The sequence below is a fragment of the Pogona vitticeps genome, chromosome 4 (assembly GCF_051106095.1).
Source record: "Pogona vitticeps strain Pit_001003342236 chromosome 4, PviZW2.1, whole genome shotgun sequence".
NCBI lineage: Eukaryota > Metazoa > Chordata > Lepidosauria > Squamata > Agamidae > Pogona > Pogona vitticeps.
In genome coordinates this window covers 215,981,824-216,008,917 of record NC_135786.1, presented here as the reverse complement: position 1 = coordinate 216,008,917, position 27,094 = coordinate 215,981,824, and the positions used below count along the sequence as shown (strand labels likewise).

General features: G+C 40.5%; 1 protein-coding gene across 5 annotated transcripts in view; it reads left to right on the top strand.

The window, feature by feature from the left end:
- NCALD (neurocalcin delta) overlaps positions 1 to 24,728 on the top strand; it is a 70,169-nt gene extending 45,441 nt beyond the window's left edge. For all 5 annotated transcript variants that reach the window (XM_020783402.3, XM_020783403.3, XM_020783404.3 and 2 more), the window contains 3 exons: positions 2,154 to 2,550; positions 8,627 to 8,732; positions 12,562 to 24,728. In XM_020783402.3, the coding sequence (XP_020639061.1) occupies positions 2,173 to 2,550; positions 8,627 to 8,732; positions 12,562 to 12,659 (582 nt within the window). In that variant the 5' untranslated portion in view covers positions 2,154 to 2,172 and the 3' untranslated portion in view covers positions 12,660 to 24,728. The remainder of the gene's footprint in view (positions 1 to 2,153; positions 2,551 to 8,626; positions 8,733 to 12,561) is intronic.
- The last annotated feature ends 2,366 nt before the right edge of the window (positions 24,729 to 27,094 follow it).

The following is a 27,094-nucleotide window of genomic DNA, read 5'->3' as shown; positions in this document are numbered from 1 at the left end:
TGTTGTGAGCCCCCCTGAGGCTTAGTTTTGGGGAAAAGGGAAAACAAAAATCAAATCCGTCAAATGTAGCTTGAGCCTGCCAGTTTGGAGGGAAGTAGATGTTAGAGGATTACACTGTCTTCATGCTGCAATATATTTTTAGAGGAGGAGATTGAAGATCCCAAGGAATTGGGATAACACACACTTCCTCACAAACTCCGCATGAGGAAATTGGCCTCCAGGCCTTCGAAGCTTGCTCATCTCGATCTAAGGGGTGGTGACAGGAAACGGGGTGGTCAAGCTTTAGCATATTTATAATATTACTAGTCAAGTCTTTTTTCCTTGCTTATTCTGTATTTAGTCCCACAGTCTTTATATAGGGTGCTTGATTGTTGGCTGTGAAGTCCAGTCAGAAAACTCTGTGATCAAAGAAATGAAGTTGAATAAATAAACAATTTGGAAGCTGACTGATGTATAAATAAGGACGAAAGCAGTATTAGAGTGAGACGGTGCGTGAGAGTGCATTGGGGAACAGTTCAGTTTTTTATACACTCGGGGTCCCATGAACGGTTTGACAATATTTTCCATGCTACATGGAAAATTAATTATTGGACACTTCGTGTGGCTTGCGTTTGCTCAAGGACTTTAATTGTTTGCATTTGTTTCCATAATGTCCTGAGAGATGGCAGCCCTGGCTGGCAAGAGGAATAACTAGTTCCTGAAGAAACTGTTTCTGTCCATTAAATTGTATGGTCTTCTCTTTCATGGGTGCTCTTTAAAAAGCTAATTAAACTACTTCTTTTGAGCTGGAGATGTAGCTTTAGTTTGATGGATAAAAGGCACCACTCCAACAGAAGTGTCGCACTTGGATATATTTTTTACATAATTAATTTAAAGGACAAAAGGGTTTCCAGTTTTACAAATGCTATGCTTTTTTTTAGTATCGATTCTCCCCCCCCCCCCCCTTTTAAAAAGATTTTCAAAGAACCTTGGCTAAACCAATTTATACTTACTAATTGGTTTTGATACCTGGTCACTAAGGGATATAAAACAGTGTGAAAAATACATTAAGTCTTTAATCTGTATGCTTCTGTCTTAATGACATCCTCTAAGTGTAATTTATGCCTTTAAAAAAAACTACACTGAGAGGAGGGATACAGTCTCATGAGCATAGCAGTATGAAGAGGAATACCAGGTACTCCTGGTATATAAAATAACATTTATTAAATACAGAAATGTAACTGATTGACATTACTAGGCCAACTGGTGCTTAATGTGATTTTTGAACCTGGAATTTTTAATGTGCAGTACACTTGCTCTTCCATTGAGCTTTAACCAAGCCCCAAGAAGATGGTGAAGCATGTGATGTGTCTTTGGACAAGCCTGTGTTAGTAGTCACAGTTTGTGGGAATGTTGTCAAAAGTCAAAGATGCAGTGTGTAAGATTCTCATACATTTCAGACTGGGTTCCAGAACTCGGTAGTGTAGTCCAAAAAAAGAGAGGAACTTTTCTAAACTCTGGTGAAATATATATGCGTTGCATGCCATCAAGTAGGAACTGAGTTATAGCTACCTTTGTAGGGCTTTCAAAGTAAGTGAGATATTTAAGAAGTTGTTTTATCATTGCCACCCTCCAGTGGCTTTCAAGAACTGAGCAGAGATTCAAACCTAGGCTTTTTGAGTCTGTCACTCTATCTAGTATGCCATAATGAGCATCGCCAGGTGAAAAAAAGCAGTGTATTAGGTGAAATATATCATATATCATATATTTTAATCAATCTTAATTGTTGTGGTCCTCTTGTAGATAAGTGAGGATATGATCCAAGGGGATGTACATAGTGTTCCATGTGTACCCTAGGATATCTGCTGCTCTCATATACACCAGGCTCTTTCAGAAGTCACTGATTGCCAGGGATTCTCTGTGGCCACAGATGTCATTCAACGTCATGAAAGGGCAAAGGTCAGCTACTGCCCCATTGTGTGCACCAGCTTCATTACAATCCTGGTTTCAGATCACGCAGGTGTGGACCATATGGGGCAAATGTGATGGAAAATGTTGCTGTCAACAACAAGAACATAGATTTTAAAGATCATTCTAAGACTCAGAAGGTGCACCACCAGACTTTAGTTTTGCAAACAAGAAATTAATTCACATTTTATCCCTCCCTTCTTTAGATAAGACCCTGACACCAACATGGGAAAACAGAACAGCAAGTTACGCCCTGAAGTCATGCAAGATTTGCTAGAAAGCACAGACTTTACAGAACACGAGATCCAAGAATGGTACAAAGGCTTCCTGAGAGACTGTCCCAGTGGACATTTGTCCATGGAGGAGTTTAAGAAAATCTATGGGAATTTTTTTCCTTATGGGGACGCTTCTAAATTCGCTGAACACGTGTTCCGTACATTTGACGCCAACGGTGATGGAACAATAGACTTCAGAGAATTTATCATAGCTTTGAGCGTAACGTCCCGAGGGAAACTGGAGCAAAAGCTGAAGTGGGCCTTTAGCATGTATGACCTGGATGGGAACGGATACATCAGCAAGGCAGAGATGTTGGAAATCGTTCAGGTATGTACCACTTGCACTATGTTTGTGTTTAAAATGGGAGGGTTGGTGTTACAAATAATGACAGTGCCTTGAATCCTCCAACACTCTTGGCCTTCCATATGTTCTCTTCGGTAAAAAAAATGCACTATGTAAAAACCTGAAGAATGTTGTTTCAGCGAAAGGGGAAAAACCGGAATCTTTTTAGGTCTTAGAATGTGTGCATTTCTGGAAACTTATCAATTAATGCAGTGTTATGCATGACGTATGACTGTGTCTTATCTAAGTGCTTCCTTATTCTGGTTTACCATATCGAGCTGATAAATTCTAAATCTCTGCCAGCCAGAATTATCTTCATGGCCAAAGGGCAGATCTTTCTCTATTTCACTGCAAAGGGAAGACAGGTTTAATCCTGTGTATTTGAAGCCAAGACCAGAACCTGCCATTCCTTGTGTGGACTAATTTGCTTCATGCGTAGCCTGTGTGTCTGCCTTTTGGCTGTTGGGTATTTGTGTGTATAGAAAGCTCAGTGAAGACTCGGTGTGATATAGTGGCTGGAATGCAAGACACAAGATCTGTTTTGAGGTACCCAATACTTTTACAGTTGTGCCCAGCTTAATGATTACCCCGCATTACGACAAATCCGCTTCACAACGATGTTTTTGCGATCGCAAAACAATGTTTTAAATGGGTTTTTTTCACTTTGCAAAGATCGGTTCCCTGCTTCGGGAACCGATTCTTCGCATTACGATGATCAAAACAGCTGATCGTCGGGTTTTCAAAATGGCCACCGGGTGCTCAAAATGGCTCCCCGCTGTGCTTAGGGACAGATTCCTCGCTATACAGGCACCGAAAATGGCCACCGTATGGAGGATCTTTGCTGGATGGTGAGTTTTTAGCTCATTGGAATGCATTAACCGGGTTTTAATGCATTTCAGTGGGTTTTTAAATTTCGCTTTATGACGTTTTCGCTCTACAGCGATTTCGCTGGAACGAATTAACATCATTAAGCAAGGCACCACTGTATATAACTTCATATTTAGCCAGTGCTAACAGGCTTGCCAAAAATCCTATTTTTATGGAAAGATTGTTATTCAGTGTATCTGTCATAACTAGTTAGCTTGTCCAGACGGTCCTCATTTTGAAGATGGAGTTCCAGGCATAATGTTGATTTTTGTTACTTTTGACAACATAGAGTCATAACTGCAGCATTTCTTAATGAAAACATCATGGTTATGCATTTCCCATGGTAATAGAGAGGACTGCCCCAGCATGAGTTGCTGCTCAGCATCTCGCAGCCCCAATTTGCTTCGTACTGTTGCAAGCTCTGTACAACAGACACCTCTCCTCTGAAGATGTAGTGCTTCTGAGTAGATTAAGGCTGCAGTATGTGCACACTGACATTTTGAGGATTATATAGAAGGTGAGATATTTGAGACCATAGTTTTACAACTAAAATAGGCCTCAAGTTCCATAATTTTACAGAGGTGCTTGCAAAATACATGCTTTCCACAAAAATGGTGTCATTTTGGTGCTACTTGTAGGAGTTAATATATAGATGGATCAGAGATGTAACAACATTTTCACAGTAAATTCACTTCTTCCTGCTACATCTCTGATGTTTCTAGTTTTCATAAAGCAAATTGTGGGTTGCTCTCGACAACTAGGTTGCCCTCTTGGTTTATGCCAATACTTCCTCCCAATCCTCTAATGGATATTGAACATATGGTTAAAATGTGAGGGGACAATGTAGAGAGTTAGAAGGTATTTGTTGTTTTCAAAAGATCTCATTATGTCCGTCATGAGATGTCATTGGGACTCACTCTTCTCTACCTGTTTATGGTAGCCTCTGTCAATTAGTTGGCGATCCAGGATGCGGAATCCATGCAATATGACATGGTTAGTATTAAAATCTTAATCAGAAAAACTGGTTTGTCTTGAAATGTTTAAATGAGAGCTGTCAAATGTTTCAAAAGTGTTTTATCTGTTGTTTTTCTACAACTGGAAATACTTTGATTGTTTTACAGACAGAAAGACCACACACACACACATACAGAGAGAGCGAGAGAAATAATATATATATATATTGCATGATGAGTATCAAATTGTATGTTCTCATCCAGTAGAAAATAGTGATTGTAAAGAATTCTTTAACTATAAAAAAGGCCTTCGGTATAAAGAAGACATCGTCGGAAAACCTGAATAAGTTGGTAAGATGTATGAAGAAAGGATTTCCTGCAGAATTCTTGGGAACCTCATAAACTGCCATGGACTATAGGGTATCCCATGAGACATCCTTTCAGATTGCCATTAGAAGCAGTCTTTGAAATATCTTATTTTTATTTATTTATTTTCTGTAATGCCGTTTTTACCATCATTATAAGAAAAAAAGGTTGCCATAAATCTCTAATATTAGTCAGTTACAATGTACACGGCCTTGGCCTGTGATGTATTTGTTCATAGGGAATTAGTTACCAAAATATCATTTCCCCCGCAATACAGATCATGTTTGTAAATACGGTATGTACAACTCTGAATAAAAGCTAGAATTACTGTTACTAGAAACAGGCAACACATTTTGATAGAGGGTTCCTAAAATTGAATCACCAACTGAGATGGCAGAACAATCCAGATATTGTTCCCATCCAGCCATATTTTGCTGGTTTGGGGCAAGGTGTAGAGCACCAGAATTCTCAAAGCAGGGCATGCAATGTCATGTAATGTAACAAATGCCAAATAATGGCAAGAATCCTGTTGTGTGGTTACACTGGCAGAAGGGCAGCTGCAGAACTTTCAGTGGCAGATTGCTACTGATTGAGTCCCCAATTGCATTCCTTGTCAGGCACCAAGTCACTGAATTGGCCAACAATGAGGAATCCAAGCAGATGCTTGTTAATTCATAGCATTTCGCTGCTGTGAGTAACACCACTGTCCTTCCTCTGGCATAGCTACGTAACAGGATTTGGGTCAATATATAATAAAATCTCCAGCACAGTTTAGTAAGGGAAATTGGATGAGTGCTGTTCTACTGGATGAGTGATGATAATGATTTGTGTGTTTTCACACCTTTAGGGTAATTGACCAAGTTGCATTTTGAAAAAAGCCAGGGGATGTTTGGCTTATGTTTTGCATTAAAGCAAAATATGTGTATTAAGTGCAAGTCACTTCCCATTTACATCAATTCTAGTGTGGTGTTCAAAGAGTGATTTACTACAGCTACCACATAGTGAGTTTCTGTTGCTGTGTGGGGATTGGAGGCCAGATTTCTTACGATCTAGTCTGACATTTTATCTAGTACAGTATATCCCACTGGCTCTGTCAGAGCAAAATATCTACTCTGATTTGCTATTTAAGCAAAACCTCAGAGGATCTTCTTGACAAATAAAAAAAGAATCTCAATAAGATTACCAAAATAAAATAAAGTCCTGGAATACTGTTACTCGTTTCTGCATAGATGATAGGGGTGTTGCATTTGTAGCTGTCAATACATGCCAATTGGGAAAGGAAGTATTTCACTACCATGTGACACAAGTATAAACCTCATTGTTTTCAACAGCGTGATCTCTGGCTTGCATAACTGCAAGCCAGAGGTTGTATGAGAATTGCACAGCAGTTACATTCCACTGTTACATATAGAATTGTATTATTTAACATGCAGTGTTCTTTTATTATTAATGTTACTAAGAACGACAAGATTTCTTTCCCACCTGGTTCCCTTGTCAATCTTTGGTACAATACTCTGAACTTATAAAAATTGCATTGACATGAACTTTTATAACTTTCTTAATTCTTTCTTTGCTCATATGGAAAGGCACTGTACCAGATTATGCATTTTTGTGAAAGATCTGTGCTATGATATTGCTGTTGTTTTCCATGTTCTTTCAATAAAGTAAAAGAAATACAACCCAATTAGGATTCCTACTCTGGTTCTACGGATCCCACAACTGTTTCCCTTGAAATGAATTTCGATATGACCAGCAAAAGTTGTTCATGTCCCTAAACTAGATCAAGTGTATACTTGTGTGTATTAAGTACGATTATGCTACTGAGGAAGCTAGAAGGAAAAGCATGAAGTAAGCACAGTAGGCTTCACAGCCTTTCCCTTGGGGTAGAGCAGCAGGCTTGCTTTATTCATTTTGCATGTCCTAATACAGTTTATAGAACATTCTTTTATTTGAAACTTTGTATGTATCATTTATATATATGACCTTTCTTGCATTAATAATGTTAAGATGAGGCCTGCACCTGCTCAATGGATGTGTACTGCCATGTGTACATGCAATAAATGATGAATGTTTGTGTGTACTAGAACCAAGACATTTTTTTCATGTGTGAAACTCATGATGTGTGCGATGTCCTTTATAAATTCGATCCATGCAAAACAAAGTAGCAGGTGTGTCATCTGACATTCGTTCTCAAATAGGAAACCAAGGAATGCTGGGGACAGCGTGACAGCACCTGAGTTTGTCCTTACAGTGCTATCAACCAGAAAATTGAATGTCTGCACAAATATGGATTTGTTATTTTCAGAAATTCCATTCATGTCTGACATCTGCTGCTGTGCTTATCATCACATTCTGTGTATTTTTTTAAAAACTAGGTTTTAGATTATTTTGGCATACCTTTCATGTAGTCTGCCTTTGAAATCTTTTTAGCAACTTTAACAAGCACAAAATACAGGTCAATGCTTTTCACTCGTTCTTTTCCAATTTGTTTTATCTCACAAATGGTCAATGAGCTTAACTAGTAATCAGTTGATTCTTGGATGCAGGCCTAAAATCATGAACTTTGTGGAGAGGAGGCACTTCTCATCATAACTCCAAAAACCCTGGTTTTTTTTTTGTTTTTTTTGTTTGTTTGTTTGTTTTGGAGTTACCTATCCCTGGCAAGTATCTTATCTTTAGAAGATGTTCTTCTCTTCAGACTGTTACTTTCCAGTGAGCAAAGCAACAGAAGAGAGGCAAACCTAGGATGCCCCACTTTCTTATGCGTTCAGTTTAACCTTCAGCGAATGCTTGAAGAGGCTGAAGTGAGGTTTTAACTTATGCTGCTTAGATCAAAGATATTGGAAGCACCTGTCTGGTTTCTAAAATCATCGTCAGAGATCAAACCAGGCTCCATTCACTCCTTGGAAGAATGTGAATACCAGAGATCACGGCCCTATAATGGGATTAGGGGATCATATTTATTCAACATGTGAAGTGGGGTTAAGCTTGACACTTTAGTCACACAGAAGCAATAGATCTGAAGCGAGGACATTTATCTACTTTTGAAGGTTCTGCAGGTCAGCCAGACTGTGGGGAAACTGAGGCTGTGGCAAATGAATGAATTGCTTCCACATGAGCTAAAAAAACAATGAAAGGCATCTCCCTCTCTTTCCACGTTGAATAAACATGCTGTTTTAGCAACTTAATAGAGCAATGGTTCCCAGTCTTGGGTCCTCAAAAGTTCTTGGATTAAAACTCCTAGAAGCTTTCACCACTAGAAGTGCTGGCCAGGATTTCTGGTAGTTGCAGTCCAAGAACATCTGGGACCCAAGTTTGGGAACCACTGGAATAGAATATCAGTCTTCGTGGTGGTAGTGTTCCAGTAAATGAATTATCTACCTTTATCAGTTCACCTGCCTGTGATGCTGAATTAGTGATGTCTCATACCCAGGTTGAAACTGTTTCTCTCTCTCTCTCTCTCTCTCTCTCTCACACACACACACACACACACACACACACACATACCTGTATTAACTAACGCCTTCTGGACAGCAGCATGTTCCCTGTTCACCTTGGCATTCTGTTGTATGTGATGTGAAAATAGACAGGTTTTGACCATACAAGATCTTGTGGCCCAGGGACCCCTTGCCTGTCTGGGTAATGAAAGAGGCCTTTGCTTAGCCTAACTCCTAAAAGTCACCCTGGGTGTTTTGACAGTCCGTGGACTGGGCTATTGCAGAGAATGGGGTTGCATAGCCCTCCAGAGGGAAGCCACCCCAAATCTCCCATGAGGTTGGGAGCTGCAGGCCAAGAGGGCCATATGTCTGCCACCTCTACCCTTGAATAGTCTCTCTGAGTACCTACACAACTCTTTCCTGTATCTGTCTTTTTAGGCAATCTACAAGATGGTTTCTTCCGTTATGAAAATGCCAGAAGATGAGTCAACGCCAGAGAAAAGGACAGAGAAGATCTTTCGTCAGATGGACACTAATCGAGATGGTAAATATCCTTGTGTATGTCTGTCTGTTTTTAACCAGCTTCGGTTTCTTCTGATCTCTCTGATGGCCATGGAAGAGTTGACTATATAAACAGAAGGGTACTATTGTAAACAGCAAGTTGCCTTCGAAAATCTGTGATGTTAGGGTTCTGTTGCTGTTGTTAACTGTGCGTATTTGTAGACCTGCAGCTGGCCCATTTCTTATTTAAGCAATAGGATTTGAGGGTAGGCCAGCAAGATATCCACTCCAAAGATTAAGGCTGTAATGGCACAATGGGAAGTGTCTTGGAGATACAGAAGTGTGCATTATATCTATAGATAAGCTTGTCTCTGCTCCTAAATCCAGGCTGGGAAAGAATTCTAAATGTTTTTTTTCCAAATGTAAGTTAAGATATCCTGACACCCTAAGCTATGTTAACTTTCTGAGGTCCCGTAACATTATCCTAACAGGTATTTGGAATTATTCAGAGACTTTTCACGTGAGCCCCATGAGCTGCAGCTTATGTCGCTTGTGCATAAATCCAGCACCGGACTGCACCCAGCTTTCCAAGACTGTACCTTACTGTCACTCAGGGCTATGTGAGATTTTACTAAAATCTGTAAAAAAGGACTGACAGACATGTCAGTAAAACAAAATCAAGCAAGAATTTACTTTCCAAAATAGACAATGTTGCAAACTGCCATCAGAAATATATATATATATATTTAGCTACAAATATGTGCCATTACAAACTCCTGCCAACCTAGCTATTCAAATGCATGTAAAAATGCGAGTAGATAAATAGGTACCACCATGGTGGGAAGATAACGGCGTTCCGTGTCTAGTCGCGGTGTCCATGTGACCACAGAAACTGTCTACGGGCAAATGCTGGCTCTACGGCTTGGAAACAGGGATGAGCACCATCCCCTAGAGTCGAACATGACTGGACTAAATGTCAAGGGGAACCTTAACCTTTACCTTCGTGCCATTATGAATGTCATGAAGAAGAAGAAGAAATTTAGTGTAGTTCATCTCTGTTCAGGAAGAAACAGTTAATAGTTTCCAGAGGTGATGCGGGTGCAGAAATTCTTTATGAGCAGCTATTGAGTAGCAGCACTACTGGAGCAGAGAATCTTTCATAGACAGTGGCAGCTGTACTCAAGTTAAACCTTGTCAGTGGTGTGCAAAAGAAAGCAACAGAAAACCATTTCTGAGTACTTTGTACCTTGAAAAAACCTACGATGGAATGTTCCACACAAAGCAAGAGATACTGGAAATAAAGTCAGAAGGAACAGTATAGTTGTAATTGGGAGCTGAAATGTAGCACAGGTTCTTAGGGGCCATAATGTAAATAATATTCATTAAGATTTCATGGAGAACCTAATAACCAAATCATCATTCAGGTCTGTGTTCCAAGAACAGATGCTGAAGAAAAATGAATTGAATGTGTTTATGCAAGTATTTAAGAGGAGACTGGCTACACATCATCACAAGATATACTGATAATCATAGTTATCAGAAGTGCAAAAGTAGGAAATGAAGTAGAATACTGTTGTGGTAGTAGGAGAACTTAGCTTACTGTGCATAAGAAAGCAGTGGTAAGCCAATTCTGAATATTTTATACCTCAAAAACCATGTGATGAAATAATCCAAAAGGGAGGCCTGGAAGGAAAAAACAAAATCAGTTTGATTATGATTATGATGTCTTATATCGTTGTTGTATTTAAAATTGTTTTATTTTATATGTTGTACGCCACCCAGAGTAGTCTATTGATTAGATGGGCCAGATATAAATTCATTCATTTATTCAGTCAGTCAGTCAGTCAGTCAGTCAGTCAATCATACTGGAAGGGCAGACATTTTGCTGGGAAGGCACTCAATCACATACTAAGTAAGAGCAAAGCTTAAGTACAAGTAGCACTTTGTAAGGAAGCAACTGAATTAAATCAATGTGCTGCATTGCACGGAGGCAAAAGGAGAGAGTCTGGTGCTGCAGGATGCATATGGCTGGCACACAGAATGTGAGAAGTATGAATCAAAGTAAACTTGAAGTCACTAAACAAGAAATGGAATGTTTGATGCTGGCACAATTGAATTGCAGTGCACAGAGTCCCGGGTTTAATGTTTAACATTTCAACTTTTAAAAGTTTCAAGTATCAGATGAAGTAGAAATTCTGTCTGAGGCTCTGGAGTGAGGATGCCAGATAGATCAGACTACACTGGAGTAGAAAAGAAGTGGGCAGCACTCCTTGGTGCGGGGGGCAAATGTTGAGATCCTGCCAAATCCTGCCACCAACAGGAGTGGTGCCACTGCCACAATCCGCTCATCACTGCCTATGCTCACCACCCTGAAAATTCAGCAGCAGTTATGACAGTTCTCTGTGGCGTAGCAGAGTTCCAAAGAATAGCCTTATGACACACCATAGAGCCTTGCAGACTAAGAAGGCCGGGAGTCTTCTTTCCTTCCAGTAGAGAAGGGACGACAGACAAGAATGATTTGGCATTTTTTAACACCATGGATCTGCTGTCACTGGTAATTTTGGCAGTGGCAAATGGCATGGTTCAGTGAGGCAACAAAAAATGAGGAGGGGGAGGATATATACACACCGTTATTTTTCGCTCCATAAGACGCACCTTTCCATAAGACGCACCAAATTTTTAGGAGAAGAAAACAGGAAAATATAATCTGTTTTCTTCGCTCCATAAGTTTTGTGGGGAAAAAGTGCGTTTTATGGTGCAAAAAATACAGTACCTCAAAAAACGTGTGTGTGTGTGTGTGTGTGTGTGTGTGTGTGTGTGTGTGTGTGTGTGTGTGTGTGTGTGTCTGTGTGTGTGTAAAGATTACAAATACAAAGGTACAATGGATGGTGGCAAAACAGTGACATTCCAATATTCACAGAGTATAGGTGATCAAAAATCAAATCAGGCTCTGAAAGGCCTGTGTCAAGAGCCACGTTTTAAGTTGTTCTCTGAAGCTAAAGAGAGAAAGAGCCAGTCTCACCTCTATCACAGGAAAATTCCATAACAATGTGACCACCACAGAGAAGGCCCCGTTTCCCATTGTTGATTTCTGAGCCTTCCTCAGGGTGGTCACACATAACATTCCAGTATATGAGGATAGGTGGTCACTCTGAGGGAGATAAGTAGCAAGGTCCATTTATTGTTCTTTACTTTTAAATCTGGCCAGAATTGCAGCTTCCCTTCCTCATTTCCACACCAACATTCTTTTCCTCTCTCCTTTTTTTACCCCCTGGTATAGTGAGTGGGTCATGCAGTGTGCCATACCAGGGCAGGCCAGGAGATATAACTGACAGTACTGAAGCTGTGGTTGTCTCATCTCCCAGTTCAGTCTTGTGTTTAGAAGTGTAGCCTGGAGACTCCATCCTCTGATGCTCTGAGTTGGGGCTCCATTGCTGGTAGCAACTACATTTACTTCCCCCCACGTTTATGACAGCCAAGCAATGTTTACATGTCTTGTACTGACAGGCGTGTAGGACCGTACAAACAAATTGGTCACAAGAAGATTTATACATTTGCAGGAGTAAACTTTGTCTTAATTAAGAAGGGAACATTCAAAAAGTGCAAATAATCTTGTGTCTCCTAACCAGAAATGTTATGGACTTAGAAGGACAATGTAAGGGAAACAGTTCAGTTAGTTAACAGAAAAATGTGCACATAGGAAAAAGAGACACCTGTGCAATGCTTAGATAAGGCTATATGTACAGCCAAAGTTGCTGTCCTTTTTCGAAACCTGAATTGGGGGGGAGGTCACATGACTTTACAAATATGCTTAAACCGTATGCCTTGCCTATTTCAGAACTTCAAACCAGCATCTCTGTTTATTTTCCTAGGAAAACTTTCTCTGGAAGAGTTTATTCGAGGAGCCAAGAGTGATCCATCTATCGTCCGTCTCCTTCAGTGTGATCCCAGTAGCGCTGGGCAATTCTAAACAAGTTGCTTGGATTATTTTGTGTCTCTGGTTTTTTTGTTTGTTTGTTTGTTTTGTTTCTCTGTTTTGTTTTGTTTTGTTTTGTTTTCCTCTTTCTTGCCAAAACAACGTTCATGGTGGTGTTGCCTCTGTATGCCTTCCTTCCTCTTTTTTTATGGCATCTTTCACTTTCTTTGTGGCAGATCAGTCAGTCATTTTTTGCCGAACGCTCTCCAGCACTCGGGAGACTGAGAGAGAGTACAGTCTGTGCAACAGAATCTATTCCTCTCTCTCTCTCTCCCCCCCCCCAAGCTGTTGTAAAGATCTGCAGCCTGGTCCTGAAATCTGTTTACCCAGGAGTAAATCCTATTGAGTATTAACAGGACTTATACCCTAGCATGCTTAGGTTTGAAGCCTTAAGTTTTGTTTTGTTTGTCAGTTCTGAGCCGGAAAAAGAAAACGAGAAAAAAGGAAGCAACACAGGCTGTGTCCCCAAACAGGGCTGGGGGGGGGAGGGCTTCCATGATGCAAGAAATGCCCGCTGCATTCATTCCGCTACCAGGGAATGCTCAAAAACAGTCTCAGACATTGTAGTGAATGAAGATGTTCCAAGTGCACAACAGAAATGGCGCACTTAAAATTTGTTTCACAATCCAATGTACAGCCAAGTATACACAACACTCCATTTATTTGTCATGTTACAGAGAGTTTAGGAAAATTACTCTCTCATTTCCCAACTTGGACTCCCAGAAACCCCCTGCTAACATGCCACTGGCCATGGGGACGGGGGGGATTTGGGGAGCTGCGCTAGAGGTAGAATGCATTGACTCTCCTAGGGTCAAACTATACATTACAGACAACCTCTCATTGAAAGAGGGAATTTCTTAAGTGCTGAATGCCTGTGATTGTAGGAGGAGGAGCCTTCCCCCCCCCCTCCTGGACATGGCAACTTCTCTTGCTTTATTTTTGATTGGTCTTTGGCATATAAGGATGCGCTTTGCTTGCGTGTCTGCTGTCACAGAGGCGAAAGCGTGCTTCATTCACTTTCCCTGATTTCAGCTCTAATGAGAGGTTGTTAGTGAGAGCTAGTTTGGCCCAGAGAGGTAAGCTTACAGCTGCCTTTGCAGCCAGCACTTCACTGCTATTGGGCAACTGTGTGAAACCTGGGTGCGAAACCTGAGAAATCCTCAGCAATCCTTTGTGCTTGTCAGGTTTTGCTCTGATCATTGGCTGCATTTTCCCACCCAGTCTGAATGAGATGGTTAAAGGGACCACTGGGAGGATGGGTACAAATCTCATGCACACACAGGGACTTTCTTTGCAAAGGTGCGAGTTTTATGGTAGAAGAAGGCGGGGACCAAGGAGAAGTGGCAGGGACTAGTTGCTTCCCCATGCTGATTCGTTGGCACCACAGAGGAGAAAAAATCCTACCCAAATCCTGCTTCTGCTGGGTGAGCAGGGGAGGACAAAGATGCAGGTTATGTGGCTGCATTTTAAAAACAGCAACCTTGACCGTTCACCTGAGGAGAGGGAGGACAGAAGAAAAAGTCAAGTTGAAACTGTAACCTTGATGATCAATGATCGTTTGCGAGGGATCAGGAAAGAGAATTGTGCCTGCTGAAAGCTGGGTTATGGAAACCAGATTGAAAGGGAAATGCATGTTTTGGTGGGTGGATGATAATGAAGTGGCTTCTACGACTCAAAAGACAGGAAAATGACAGGACTTAGTGGTCAACATTGTTTCGAACGCACTTGCTTCTTTTCTCAGTCCCATTTCAGAAAAGAACGTTGAGGAGAATTGGGCGAATCTACTGTATTCCAGTAAATGTGTTTCCTAAACGTATCCTAGCCCGCTTATGTGCAAGCCCAGGAAAGCGGACTTAGGGACGATGCTTTGTGCATCCGTAAGGTCAGTATGTTCTGACCAAACCCATTGCCCTCTGCAGTTGTAAATGTAAGTTGTAAATGTTAGGTGGCAGAAAAACAGTTAAAAGAAGAAGAAAAGAGAGGGAAACATCCTCAGAATGATCTGCCCTAGCATTAGAATTACTGGCATTAACTTTGTATCGTGTAGCTTTGCTTTGCAGTAACTGGCGAGAAAAGATGTTGGATGTGTATGAGAAACAGCAAGGGGAGCAGGGGGTCATTTCAGGTCACTTAAAGTTACAGCTCAGTTTCAAGCCACTGAAGTGGCTGATTGCCACGGGGGGAAATCTCATCAAAAAAAGTTATTTTCACTCCAGCAATTTTTGGTTTCTAATGTATTTTGGATTCCAGACATCATCCTTTGATCTCATCTTGTCTTTCCACTTTCACAAGACCGTCTGAATGACACCTTGGAAACAGTTGTGTTAATCTGTTGTAAAATGATCATCCAGAACTTTTTGTGGCACACCTGACTCCCAAGAGGGTGGGGTGGGGTGGGGTGGGCAAAGGGAACATTATAACCAAGGACTGTTTTAAATATAAAATTGTAGGTTTCCTACTTTAGTACAGCTAAAGAAATGGTACAATTTGTGATATATTTATATACTTATATATATATATATAAATATTTTTTAAAAATATACAGAAAAAGGTATAGGAGAAAGATACTGAATGTTTTACATTTTTTGCCTGAAGGCAACTGTTCTGATTCCTTCCTTCCTCCCTCCCTCCCTTCCTTCCTCCCTCCCTCCCTCCCTCCCTTCCTTCCTCCCTCCCTCCCTTCCTTCCTTCCTTCCTTCCTTCCTTCCTTCCTTCCTTCCTTCCTTCCTTCCTTCCTTCCTTCCTTCCTTCCTTCCAACCCTTGATGGAGAAAGTTGAGGTCAATGATCATAATTTCAATCCTTTTGGAAGCAACATTTCAATGATATTTGCTGAACTGCAGTTTTGCTGCCTAGTAAGCTGCAGGAGTGGAGATGTTTGGATATTAAACATTACCTATGGCCATATAGGTGTTGTCTTTGTAGACCAGGGGCTACATCTTTTGGTCTGTCTGGTTGTGTGCATGTGGCATGTCAGTTCCAATGTGTGTTGGGACAAACTCCAAGGTGAGATCAGGGAATCACATCTCCAGGCATAAGGAAGGAAATGGGAAAATCCTAGATCTGGGAAACCACTTTTGAGAATTTAGCATGTGTTAGGAGATGGATCGATGCGTGCTCTGGTCCATGGCGTCACAAAGAGTCAGACACGACTTAACGACTGAACAACAAACGGGGATGGATGGGACAGATGGTGACTGGCCCCTCATTTTTGTGTTTGTGTAACCAAGAAAAGCAGAATCTTGAACTCTGAATTCTTGTAGTAAAGGGCAGTTCACTCCTACTCTTACTTTATATATGGATGGAGCCAACACTTGGAGTGTTGTTCTCTCACATCATGTTTGGCCCTGAGGTAGCAGGCATCCCCACAAAACACATTAATTGCATGTTATCACTGGTGCAGGCCCAAATGATTTGGCTGCCCAACACAAAGGGCAACGTGGTGGCCCCTTCCATTTCAAATCAAGAAACCAAAAAGGTCTGCAGTTGATTTTTACTTCAACACTGGCAATGGGAAAGGCCTGGCCATAGCAGCTGTAGGCAGCACACTACCTTTATTTATTTATATATTTGATTTATATCCCACCCATCTGGTCTGGTCGTACCCTTTGGGGTACAACAGATGGTGTGTCCCACTAGCTGTGTCCTCCAAGTGAGGTGAAATAGTGTGTTGCTTCTCTCCACCAGCTTCCTCAAGCAACAACTTCCTATATTGCTTGAGGAAGTTGCCTCAAATTATACAGTGGTAAGACCAGTCCTGGTTATCAATCTATATCCCACCAACATGAGTCAACTGCTTCTCCATACTGCTCACAGTTTCATACACCACCACTGTGTTATCATTCCTCCCCAACTTTATTTCAGAGCTAAGTAGTCCCACCACAGCAGTCCTTCTCCAGAGAACATTGAAGTATATCTACACTACATGGTTCTAGTAACTTGGTAGCACTTTAACTGTTGTGGCTCCATTCGGTGGAATCTATAGCCTGGTGATAACCCTAGAATTCTCTGCAGTATTTTAGAAGAGAACACTAGATACCTCACCGGACTACAATACCTCACCGGGACTACAAACCACAGGATTTCATAGGATGCAGCTAAAATTATTAAAGTGGTTCTGTCTATGTGGACACACTAAAACATGGCTTGTGTTGATACACTAAAACATGGCTTAGTGTCATATACTCAAGATGACTAACTTGTGCCACAGACTTCAGAGGATCTTAGTGGGATGATTCCCGTGTGACCCTGAGCTTTTCTTCACAGAATAACTGCTTCATGTCTTAATTTATTTGCTGTCCAGTCCTCTGCATGTCTACTCAAAAGTATGTCCCAGTGAGCTTAGTGGTAGACTCAAACCTTGTTTCTAAGTAAACACACATAGGGTTGCAGCTGTAGCTGGTTTTTTTGCTATCCCCCCCACCCCAAATTCTGTAGTATGCTTTCCATAGTTTTTGTGAGATGGGGGCAAACAGGCAGAACCGCATTTTTTTCTAGAGCTTTCTGAGCAACTGAAATATGAAGTTAACCATCACTCACAACTAAGGGAGGTTTATTGACCAAACCGTGCTGCTATGCATCCTTCATTTACACCCCTGGACGTAAAAGAATTCAGAAGCAAGGTACAGCAATGGAAATGTGAATGGTGAAACAAAATCAAGGGCTTTTCTCTGCCTCCAACAGCTTTGTTGCTCTCTAGAGGCCAATCCTATTTGAAATGGACAGATACTGGGGAAAAATATAATCAATTGATGTCCCCATTCTAAATAAGGAGCTTGCTGCATGGCATTGTACATGCAAACTTCATGGCTGGGTCCTTCATCCAGGCTAAACCACTGACTTTTCTAATTGCTCATAAACTTGTCATTCTCAAGCTCTTGCATTCACTGCTTATAAGCCATCCCAGAAGCTTGTCTCCATGAGTTCCACAGGTCACTACACAAAGTATCCCACAAGCCATTGAACTGCACGTTTACAATCCCATAAACATCTCCTTGACTGCATTAGATTTATACTGTTCAGCTTGGTTCTGATCGTTAAGCAAGTGCTAGAGAAACGATGCTACCCTTGAATTAATTGGATTCAACCTATGTTACTTCCTTGCAGCAGTCCTCTCTGAAAACATTTCTAAATGTATTTTATGTGGCACTTTACTAAACTTTTAAAATCTCAGAATTGTTTTTAAAATATTCATTTTGATAATTTTTAAAGTTACATTTATACTACATTTCCATACAAAACTCAAGTGCAGCATACAAAGGACATCTGAGTTTCAGTCTGCACAATGGCCAGATTCCTGTTGCACCCAGTAGAATAAACATCAGCAGTGAATCATTGTTAACTAAGAATGTAGAGCTTCATATCATTGCACACAAGTTGCATGACTTGGTGTGCAACAAAAAATGCTAGCTTTGGTGTCTTAACTTCCAGCAGTTCATTACTGAGATGCATGTCATTGGGCTTATGCCAGGGTAGGTAAGTAATAGGATTCTGGGAAAATGTCAGTCTGTTGGTAGTACTCTTTGCAAAGCTTCTATATGCACACACTATGTGTGCAGCTGTAAACACAGTTTCCCAAGCAGCTAGACCTGTTCCAAGCCTGCACAGGGAGGTATCTAACCTGTTGTTCTGCACAAAGGAAAGACTTGTAAGCTACAACAGGCACTCTCCAATTACTATAAAGGCAAGCCAGAGATATGGAGTGTTAAACTATGATTGCAAACAGGATACTGGTCTGGGAAATGTAATTCAAAAGAAAAAAAACAGTTACAAGTTCTGCAATATAATTAGGTAGTCAAGGTCCCTACTTCTATCCAGTGGCCCATTTATGTAGATGTCTGTTTAATGAGGTAAGAGTTAGGTTTGCCAGGCAGCTTCAGAATAATTCCCAGTTATTCACTTCAAGCTGAGGCCATCATATTGCAAACTTCCAAGATAATAGATCCAGTGGAACTCTTGTAGAGGTCATCTAAGGCCATGCCCACAAATAATTCTTTCTAAAAGACAGCCAGATGTTTCTCAGTTGCCTTTCAAAATGTTGCCTTTTGTTTAAGCAGCTGTGTTCACCCATTTGCTGTAATGCTTGGGGAAACTGGAGCAGAGCCTGGCTATACAGTTTAAGGATGCTATGTGTGGTTCCTTGTCTGCTTAGTGGAATATCAGAATAGATCTCATTCTTATCAATATGAGGAACGGGGAGAGAAGCTGTTGGGATGCAAAATGCCAAAGTCTAACAATAGCCGCATGGAACCGAAATAAGCAGAGATTTTGGCATTCATATTAAAGTCTGCCAGCTGAAACCTGTATGTGTTTACTCAGAAGAAATCTATAGAGTTCAGTGAAATGGAAACCCCATTCTGTGGATGGAAGTGCGCCTTCCATTCTCTGACTCATTGAAGAGTCTATGCTGCAGGTTGGAAGGAGAGAAAATTGTCACCTGTTCCCCACCCCATCTCCAATCTCCATGATGTGTCTTCATGTTGCTATGGTGGGCTCCCCAACTGTTCAGAACAGATTTCCGAGAGGGTGCAAGGTGAGGAGCAAAGTGGCCTTCCTCCAAGGTTAACAGATCTTCACCAATCAGGAGTCTTGCTTCAGCCCAAACCAGCCTGATTGTCTAATGGTAGCATAGAGCTAAGGTGAACGTGGCATTTTTTTTCGTATTGACCCCAATGTGATTATCCCTCTTCTGCCCAATAATAGGTATAGGTGGTGACTGGGTGGGGCAGTAGTGGAAGAGGGCTTTAGTCCTTTATCCTTTCATGAATGATGCAGGTGGTGGTGATTCTGTTTAGGATCATGCCAGAAATAAAGAGATATAGCAGGATGAGTAAAACATAGTCTTCCGTGGAGAAGCAGGCAACGATGTATAGTCTTCCATGGAGAGGCAATGGTTAAAAGACACACATGTCTATATGTCAGCCTCAAAAATGGATTCATGAAAAGTGCACAATATGCTGTTTACTCACCACATGCAACCAAGTGACTACTGAATTTCACACAGATAATGCTTCTATTATTGTTTTGAGGTTTTGGGTGTTCTGGTGATGTGAAGAAAGGAAGGAAAGGTATTTATTTGGAAAATACATGTAGCAACTGTGTTGATTCTGAAGTTCAGGGACTTCAGCTCATGAAATGGCACTTATTGGCCTCCTAATTTCCTGCAGAACCCACCTGAAAAGTACTCCTGAGGGTTGGGTGACCCTCTTGAATGTCATGGGATGTAGCACTGTGGGGTGGATGAGGAAGAATTTCTATTGCAGTGAATACATTGCAATAGAAAGCTCATTGACCTGTTTCTATTAATATACATTAATGGGTGGGAAGCAGTAAAAGATTAAAAAGTGGTTTTAAAAGGCTTTTCGTGGATATTGGAACCATCTCTAGATGGTTTTCAAGAAGATCTAACAAAGACCCTTTTCTAATTTGAAAGCCTGTGTGCTCAGTGTTTGACTAAAAACCCTAGAAATGACTCAAAAATCTAGTAGGGGTAAGTGATGAACATGCATGGAATGTGTTCTTCCCTATTGTAGTACAACCTCAGTACATGGGGCTAGTTCAGAGAAGAATACATCTGTTCTTATTTCTACAGACCAGTATTAAGGTATCTGTGTGTCATTCAGCCTTACTGGCTGGGTGATCAGAGGTGCCTTTTTCACTTTTGAGCCATCACTATTCTTGTTCAGAAAAACATTCTGGCAAAAACTATGAAATTCAGGAGGGAACTTAATGACTCCCTTTCTATGGCCAGAAACAGACCTTAGAGACAACCTGTAATTAGAACTGAGAGCACATTAATATTGCAGAAAGGAGACAGGGCAGACTTTCCAGGTTTGTAAAACCAGACTTCAAAGGAATCCCTTGCTGAAGTTCTGAAGATCATCCACAAAACAAAATAAGCTAATTTGCATAACCCCAGAGGTGAGAGATGCTCATGCTGTGACACTCAGATGTTTACCTTAAGTAAGAATATGGCTCCATTAATAGACTATGATTAACATTTCCTTCCTTCCTTCCTTCCTTCCTTCCTTCCTTCCTTCCTTCCTTCCTTCCTAGCCAGTCCAAAAAAGACTGTTTTTAGATATTTTACAACTCTAGATATTTTACAAAGATGTGTGTATAAACATACATATATAACTGAAAATGTTTCAAATTCTTTATACATATTTCTCTGCTTTAGTCCTCCACTTTAGTCCTCTGTAAGTAAATATTACATCCGGAACGCTGGTGGTCAAATGCACTTCAATTTCTCTTGCTAATATGTTCTAGCATCCTTCTTTCCCCCTCCCTGCCCCAATTGCTGGTGTAGAGCTTGAGAGTAGTGGCAATGGACTTTTTGTTTTGCTGTTGTAATGGAGAGGGAGGTGCTGACTCTGTCCTAGAAGTTTCAGAATTGGGGGGCTCTGTAAGCTCCTTGGGAAGTGATTCATGATATAGGACAGGCTGTTGGACAGGCTGCAGAACTTTCATTGGAATGGAACAAGAATATGTACCTCCATCCGTGCTGGCCCTCCATCCAGAGAAAACTTGTCATAGTCAACATTAAATGAAACCAATGAGGCAACTAAGTCTTGAGCAACTCGTTCTACTCATTTCAGTGGAATGTAATCCAAGTAATTTGCTCTAGATGAGAGCCATGGTCTAATGTAAATGGGACCTCACTTCCTGCCTCAAATCTGAATGAGCATTGCAAATCAGCCACCATTCATGATCTAGTGAAGGAATCTATCACATATATCCAACTGTACTCCTACAAGTGCTGTTGTGGTAACAAATGCACACTTCTGATATGTTTCTAGCACAGGAGCAATATCCAGTGCAGTATTCTATTGCACAACTAGTAGCACAAGAAATGGCACATGTCCTTTGCACTATCACTTGTGCGTGGCACTTTTGCTCCACTAGCATCATGTTGGATCTAGGTTCACCCATGAAAGTTACAGTATTTTATTAGCATTCTCATCCTTCTCCTTCAATCCAATCAAAGTAAATGTCTTTTGTAAATGTTCAGCATAATGGCTGAAAGCAAACCTGTAGAACATAACCAGTTAACTTAGATGAAGAGTAAAGCCGACGCGAAGAACGATGTAACTTTTGTGTTCTAAGGCATGGCCACTGTTGTTTCCTTTTCTAATGCTTTTTACTATACTATTTCTAGAAGTTTCTGTGTGAAAGGAATACACTTTTCTTATACTGACAAATGCACCTGTATTTACTTACTGTTCAGAGAATGACTTTTATCTGTGGCGACCATAGATTCTTATTGCATTCTCTCTTGCAGTTCATATTGGAGTACATTCTGTGAAAGTCTTTCCTGTGTTGGTTTGCATTTTTAAGACAGTACTGACATGTGATCCTCGTGTGTGTTGATAGTGGCAATGTTGTAAAATGTAAGAGGAAAAATCCTACTTAAAAAAGAATTCTTATATTAGTGTTTGGCTTATAGAAACAGTATGAAGACTTGCATGTTCATTAAGCTGATTATTTCCCCCCTCGTTGCTAGTTGCACAATAATGCATTTGTTTTGGGTCGTATAGGAATCTTGCATTCCTTGTTTGTTTATCTGTTTTTAAATTAGGATTTGTTATTATAATCTGCTTGAAAAGTTTATATTTCTGTAATAATCTTACAATCTTGTGATTTTTCTCTTCTTTTTCGAAAAACCAATGCGCTCTTTGCTGCTCGCTGCTCGCTGTCAGAGAAAATGTGATTCCCCAGTGAATGCAAACAAAAACAACAGTTCTATTAGTAGTTAAACATTGCAGCAATACTTTTATTGATTATTAGTCACTTTTCTGAAAGCCTCTCCTTGTTTACTTCTGCATTGCTCTACTGGAATGTGTGCTGCTTGTTGAGAAATGCTGCTGTAGGAGACCACATAGCAGTCAAAATAACAGGCTGGTTCTCAGACCAAGGGCAGCGGTCAGAGCAAAGCAGGACTCCACACTGGTGGAGGATGCCGATAGTTCTACTGGTGTGATTGGCACTGGGGGAGGGGGCTGCCCACCTATGGTGAACCAACCTGGCTTTTCACAGAGACCTTCCCCAAATCCTTCATTTCTTCCTTGACAGACTTAAAAGACTGCAGAACGTTTTATTTTTTTTTCCCACCATCTACTCTCTTTGCCTTCCCTCTACTTGTTTCTTTTGCCTCTCAGAAAGTTGTACGTTAAGGCTGGAGCTTTTTCTTTCCCTTTCTTAAATTTCTTGGTCACGTAACAGACATTAAAAGCCACATGTATTTCCAATGGATGACTTGACAGTGCAAGCCTAGAATGGATGTAGCATAGAGAGTTGAAAAACCAGGCTGAGAAGCCATCAGGCTGGGATCTCAAGCCCCCACTGTGCCTCCTGGGGAGGGAGCCAGCCAAGATCCCACAGAGCATGTGTGAGGGATGAGATGATGTCACCTGTGTGGCTTTCGACAAGCCACATGGTCACAGCGCATCACCAGAAGGGGTGACTATTGAACCACTTCTGACTGCTTTATACCCAGAGCTTGGGAGAATTGCTCTAAGGGGGAATTAGCACAATGGAACACACATGTTCTTGATTATTATTTGCATATGCATGTTATCTACTAGTAAGGTTCAAAGTCAAAACACACAGAGTGCCATGTGGATGGTTAGTTCTCACCAAAATAGATGTGTGGGTGATGTTATCTGAGGCAACAACCCTGTGATGTGTTTGGTAGGTTGTGTCATTAAAAGGGACAATGGATTATCCCCTCTCCTCTGTTTTCATCTACTCTATCATGTTAATTTTTACAATATATTTTCCTCTTGATGCAGTATTATTCTAGATAAATGAGATTATTGATCATTATCATGTGCCATCAATTCAGTTCTGACTTATGGTGTTCCTTTTCACAGTTTTCCAGGTAGTGAGTACTCAGAAGTGGTTTACCCTTCCGTTCTTCTGGGGGCACTTTGGGACTGGCTCTACTTGCAGGAGGCACAGCGGGGAATCGAACTCCCAACCTCTGGCTCCACAGATACCTAAACCACTGAGCTATCCAGCTAGTTAAATTGGTGGTATTATGAGTAGCATGCTAGGTAGATGCATTGCTGTTTTGCTTTTTACTTACTTTAACAAAAAATAAGGAAAGTTGCCATGGTCCACTGAATGATGGTCGTAGGAAAAGGTGGGGAAAGGGAAGTGTTTTTAATTAAAAGGGGGACAAATTGGAACAATCCAAAGACAAGACCCATCCGGACCTTTCAGTGGGAGAAAAAAAATGATGATCATGTGAATGGAAGGATCTCTCAAGTGAGAAATAAAATAGATTGCACTAAAGGTAGAATTGTTCTTGCTATTGTTTTTGGCCATCTCTGACCCATATGCAGAGATGGGAAATATTTGGCTTCCAATCTCTGCCTAAACATATTCTAGTTTGGCTCAATCGAACCAAATGACTTAGAAGAACATTGAAATCTAAGTTTTCTTCTGCAGAAGAATGCATGGAGCAAATGTAAAAGTATTGGCAATATTTATTTCATAAGCATATGAGGAAGTGACTAAGATAGTAGAGTGTACATGGAGCTGTGCTGATATTCAGTTTAATGATCATAGTTCACCTTTCATCCCATTAGAAGGAGCCCCCAATTCTTTTTGGTTTATATAAAAACTTCTGCACTGAAATAGAATCCACTGTGAAGAGTGGAGTATTTTTTAAATGTGAAAATATTTTTCATTGGGCTATATACAGCATTTAAACATTTTAAAAGCTTCAAAGAGCATTGGTTTAGAAGAAAAGAAAGGCATTTATGACAATGTCTCTTACAGTGCCAAACATATGAACAGTATTGTTTGAAGGAAGTCGGGATTTTTTTTTTACTGTATTACTGCTGAACAAATATTGTTTTCAAATGTTAGATTTTGAATAATTTTGTATTGTAAACTGTTTTGTGACCTGGTGCTTTTTTCATACTGGAATAACTGATTGCACCTGATTATTATTCTGTTTTCTTATATGAATACATAACCTCAAAAAACTTTATGAAAACCCATGTGTATGGTGATTACCCAAGGTTTGCAAATATAAAGTCCAACCTGATGCCCCTCAGTGTTCTTGCTTGCTAATTCTGCTACAGTTCATGTTCCTGGAAAGTTCAATTGCATTGCTCCCAAGGAAGAACAAACCGTCAGCCATTTTGAGGCCGTCCCTGTAGACCTCACATGATTGTGACTTTGTCAATAGTTTTCTCCTACCACAACTAGAACGGTCATGTGGGCTACTCTGCGGAGATTGTCTATTTGTTTCAGTAAATTTATTTTTGGTCCTCAAGCCTATTTGGGACTTCTAAAATCTGAAAAACCCTTGACCATTGGCCACACTGATTGACTGGATGTTCTGGGAGTAGAAGTCCAAAACACCTGGACAGCCAACTACTGAGAACATCTACAGTGGACCCTCGACTTACAGACGGCTCGACTTACAGACTTTTCGAGTTACAGACTTCTCTGGCTGCAAAATTTAGATTCGACTTGCAGCCAGAGAATCGACTTACAGACCAGAAAAAAACCAAAACGGAATAAAAATAGAATAAAAACCACTGGTTATGGGATTAATCGGTTTTCAGTGCATTGTAGGTCAATGGAGATTCGACTTACAGACTTTTCAACTTGCAGCCACCATTCCAATACGGATTAATTACTTAAGTAGAGGGTCCACTGTACTCTTTATTTGAAGAGCAGAAAAAACGTGCTTGAAGGCATATTTAGTTTCAAGGGTTAACAACCTGGTTTCCTTAAAATTTGTTTTCGGTAACAAATCCTATAATTCTTGACTGTTTGCCATGCTTTGTAGTTTACAAAATTTACTTTGTTCAAAGGGTTGTCCAATCCAAAGCTGGTTTAAAGGCAAAGAACCACAAGAGAGATTTTGAAGGGACGTTACAATTGTCATCAAAGGTTTGGCTGCTAATTTTAGCATATAATCCAGTGCTTCCCAAGCTGGAAAACACCTGGAGACCTTAAGTTGGGAACCAGTGATATAGACACAGCAGTTTGAGCAGGCACATGGGCTACCTAGTTACAGTTTCCCCCACTATGGTCAGTTGTATTATATTTCTATATAAATTGCAAGAATTATTTTCTGATTTATTTCTATATACACAGAATTTAGTACTAGTAGCTTTTATGCACAGCAATTGAATTCATTAATTATTTTATTCATGCATTCATTCAATTTGTAACCCACTCCCATTGGTATCACAGCACTACTTCTGTCCTCTTTTCTTTGGTGATGTGATAATGGCCACACTTAAGAGACGGTTATTACTTTGAATCCCCCTCTTCCTTCTGAAAGCCCACAGCAGCATACATGGTGATGGTGGATTAAGCAGAGAAATCAGCTTTGAAAATGGATTTTTTAAAAAAAATGTAATTACTTTTATTTACAGGTCAAATCTCCGTAAGTAATTAGTTACTATTATAAATGCAGGAACAGGTGATACCTTTAATCAGCAATTAAGAATAATAATAATAATTTTAAAAACCACCAAAAAACAGCGAGCTTTCTTCAAGGCTGTGCACCAAGTTCTTGTGGGTTGTTTCAAACCTATATGTTATTATTAATAGTAATTCACATGGCTGATGATGCTGAGACTACTTCTTAGATGGAGATAGTGGGGTATGCAAGTTGGTTTCAAGCTCTCCCTCAGCTAACAGGAATTTATAGCCCATTTCTTAAAACAGAGGATAGCCAGCCATTATATTTCTTATTTTTCTTTTACATTTCTCAAAAGTGACTAAAACAGATGCTAAGAAAGAAGAAAAACCCTACCAGAATGCTGCAAATATTCAATGAAACAAACACACTCATCTCTTTTCCATTTTGTCATCAGCAGTCCCAATAGAGCACAGGGCAGATCATGAGCTATCTCTGGCATCACGTGATGTTCCTCCTCCACTATTTTGTGAAGCTATACCCTTAGATGTTACTCTGCACTAGGACTAAACTTTCCCTAATTATGTTATGATTGTAAAACACGTAAATTTACAACTTTGTTATAAGGGAACAATCATTATTAGCAACTTGCTATTTATAATTGGTTAACTGCTGCTAATGAAGATTCCAGGTGGAACTCTTCAGAGTCTTTTGATGCTCTCTCCTGTGTTCAGATTTATAGACTGGTGCCAAACCAAATCTTACAGCCATTCTGGTTTTCCAATGCACTGATTTACAAAGCTTGAAACAGTTTGGGTCAAATGGGGCACAAATCACTTTGGACTGAATTGGGATGCATTTCAAAGCTGCAAACTGGCCTCCAAGCTGAACTGGGAGACCTCTGCACAGACTTATTGGCAGGACACTTTCTGTAGCAGTCTTTTGTTACACCATTGGGAGCAGCTGCAGTTATAGTTCTACACATGTGGGGGGTCCCAAATTGAAAAAGACTTCTGTAGGACAGGGGAACTTAGAAAGAC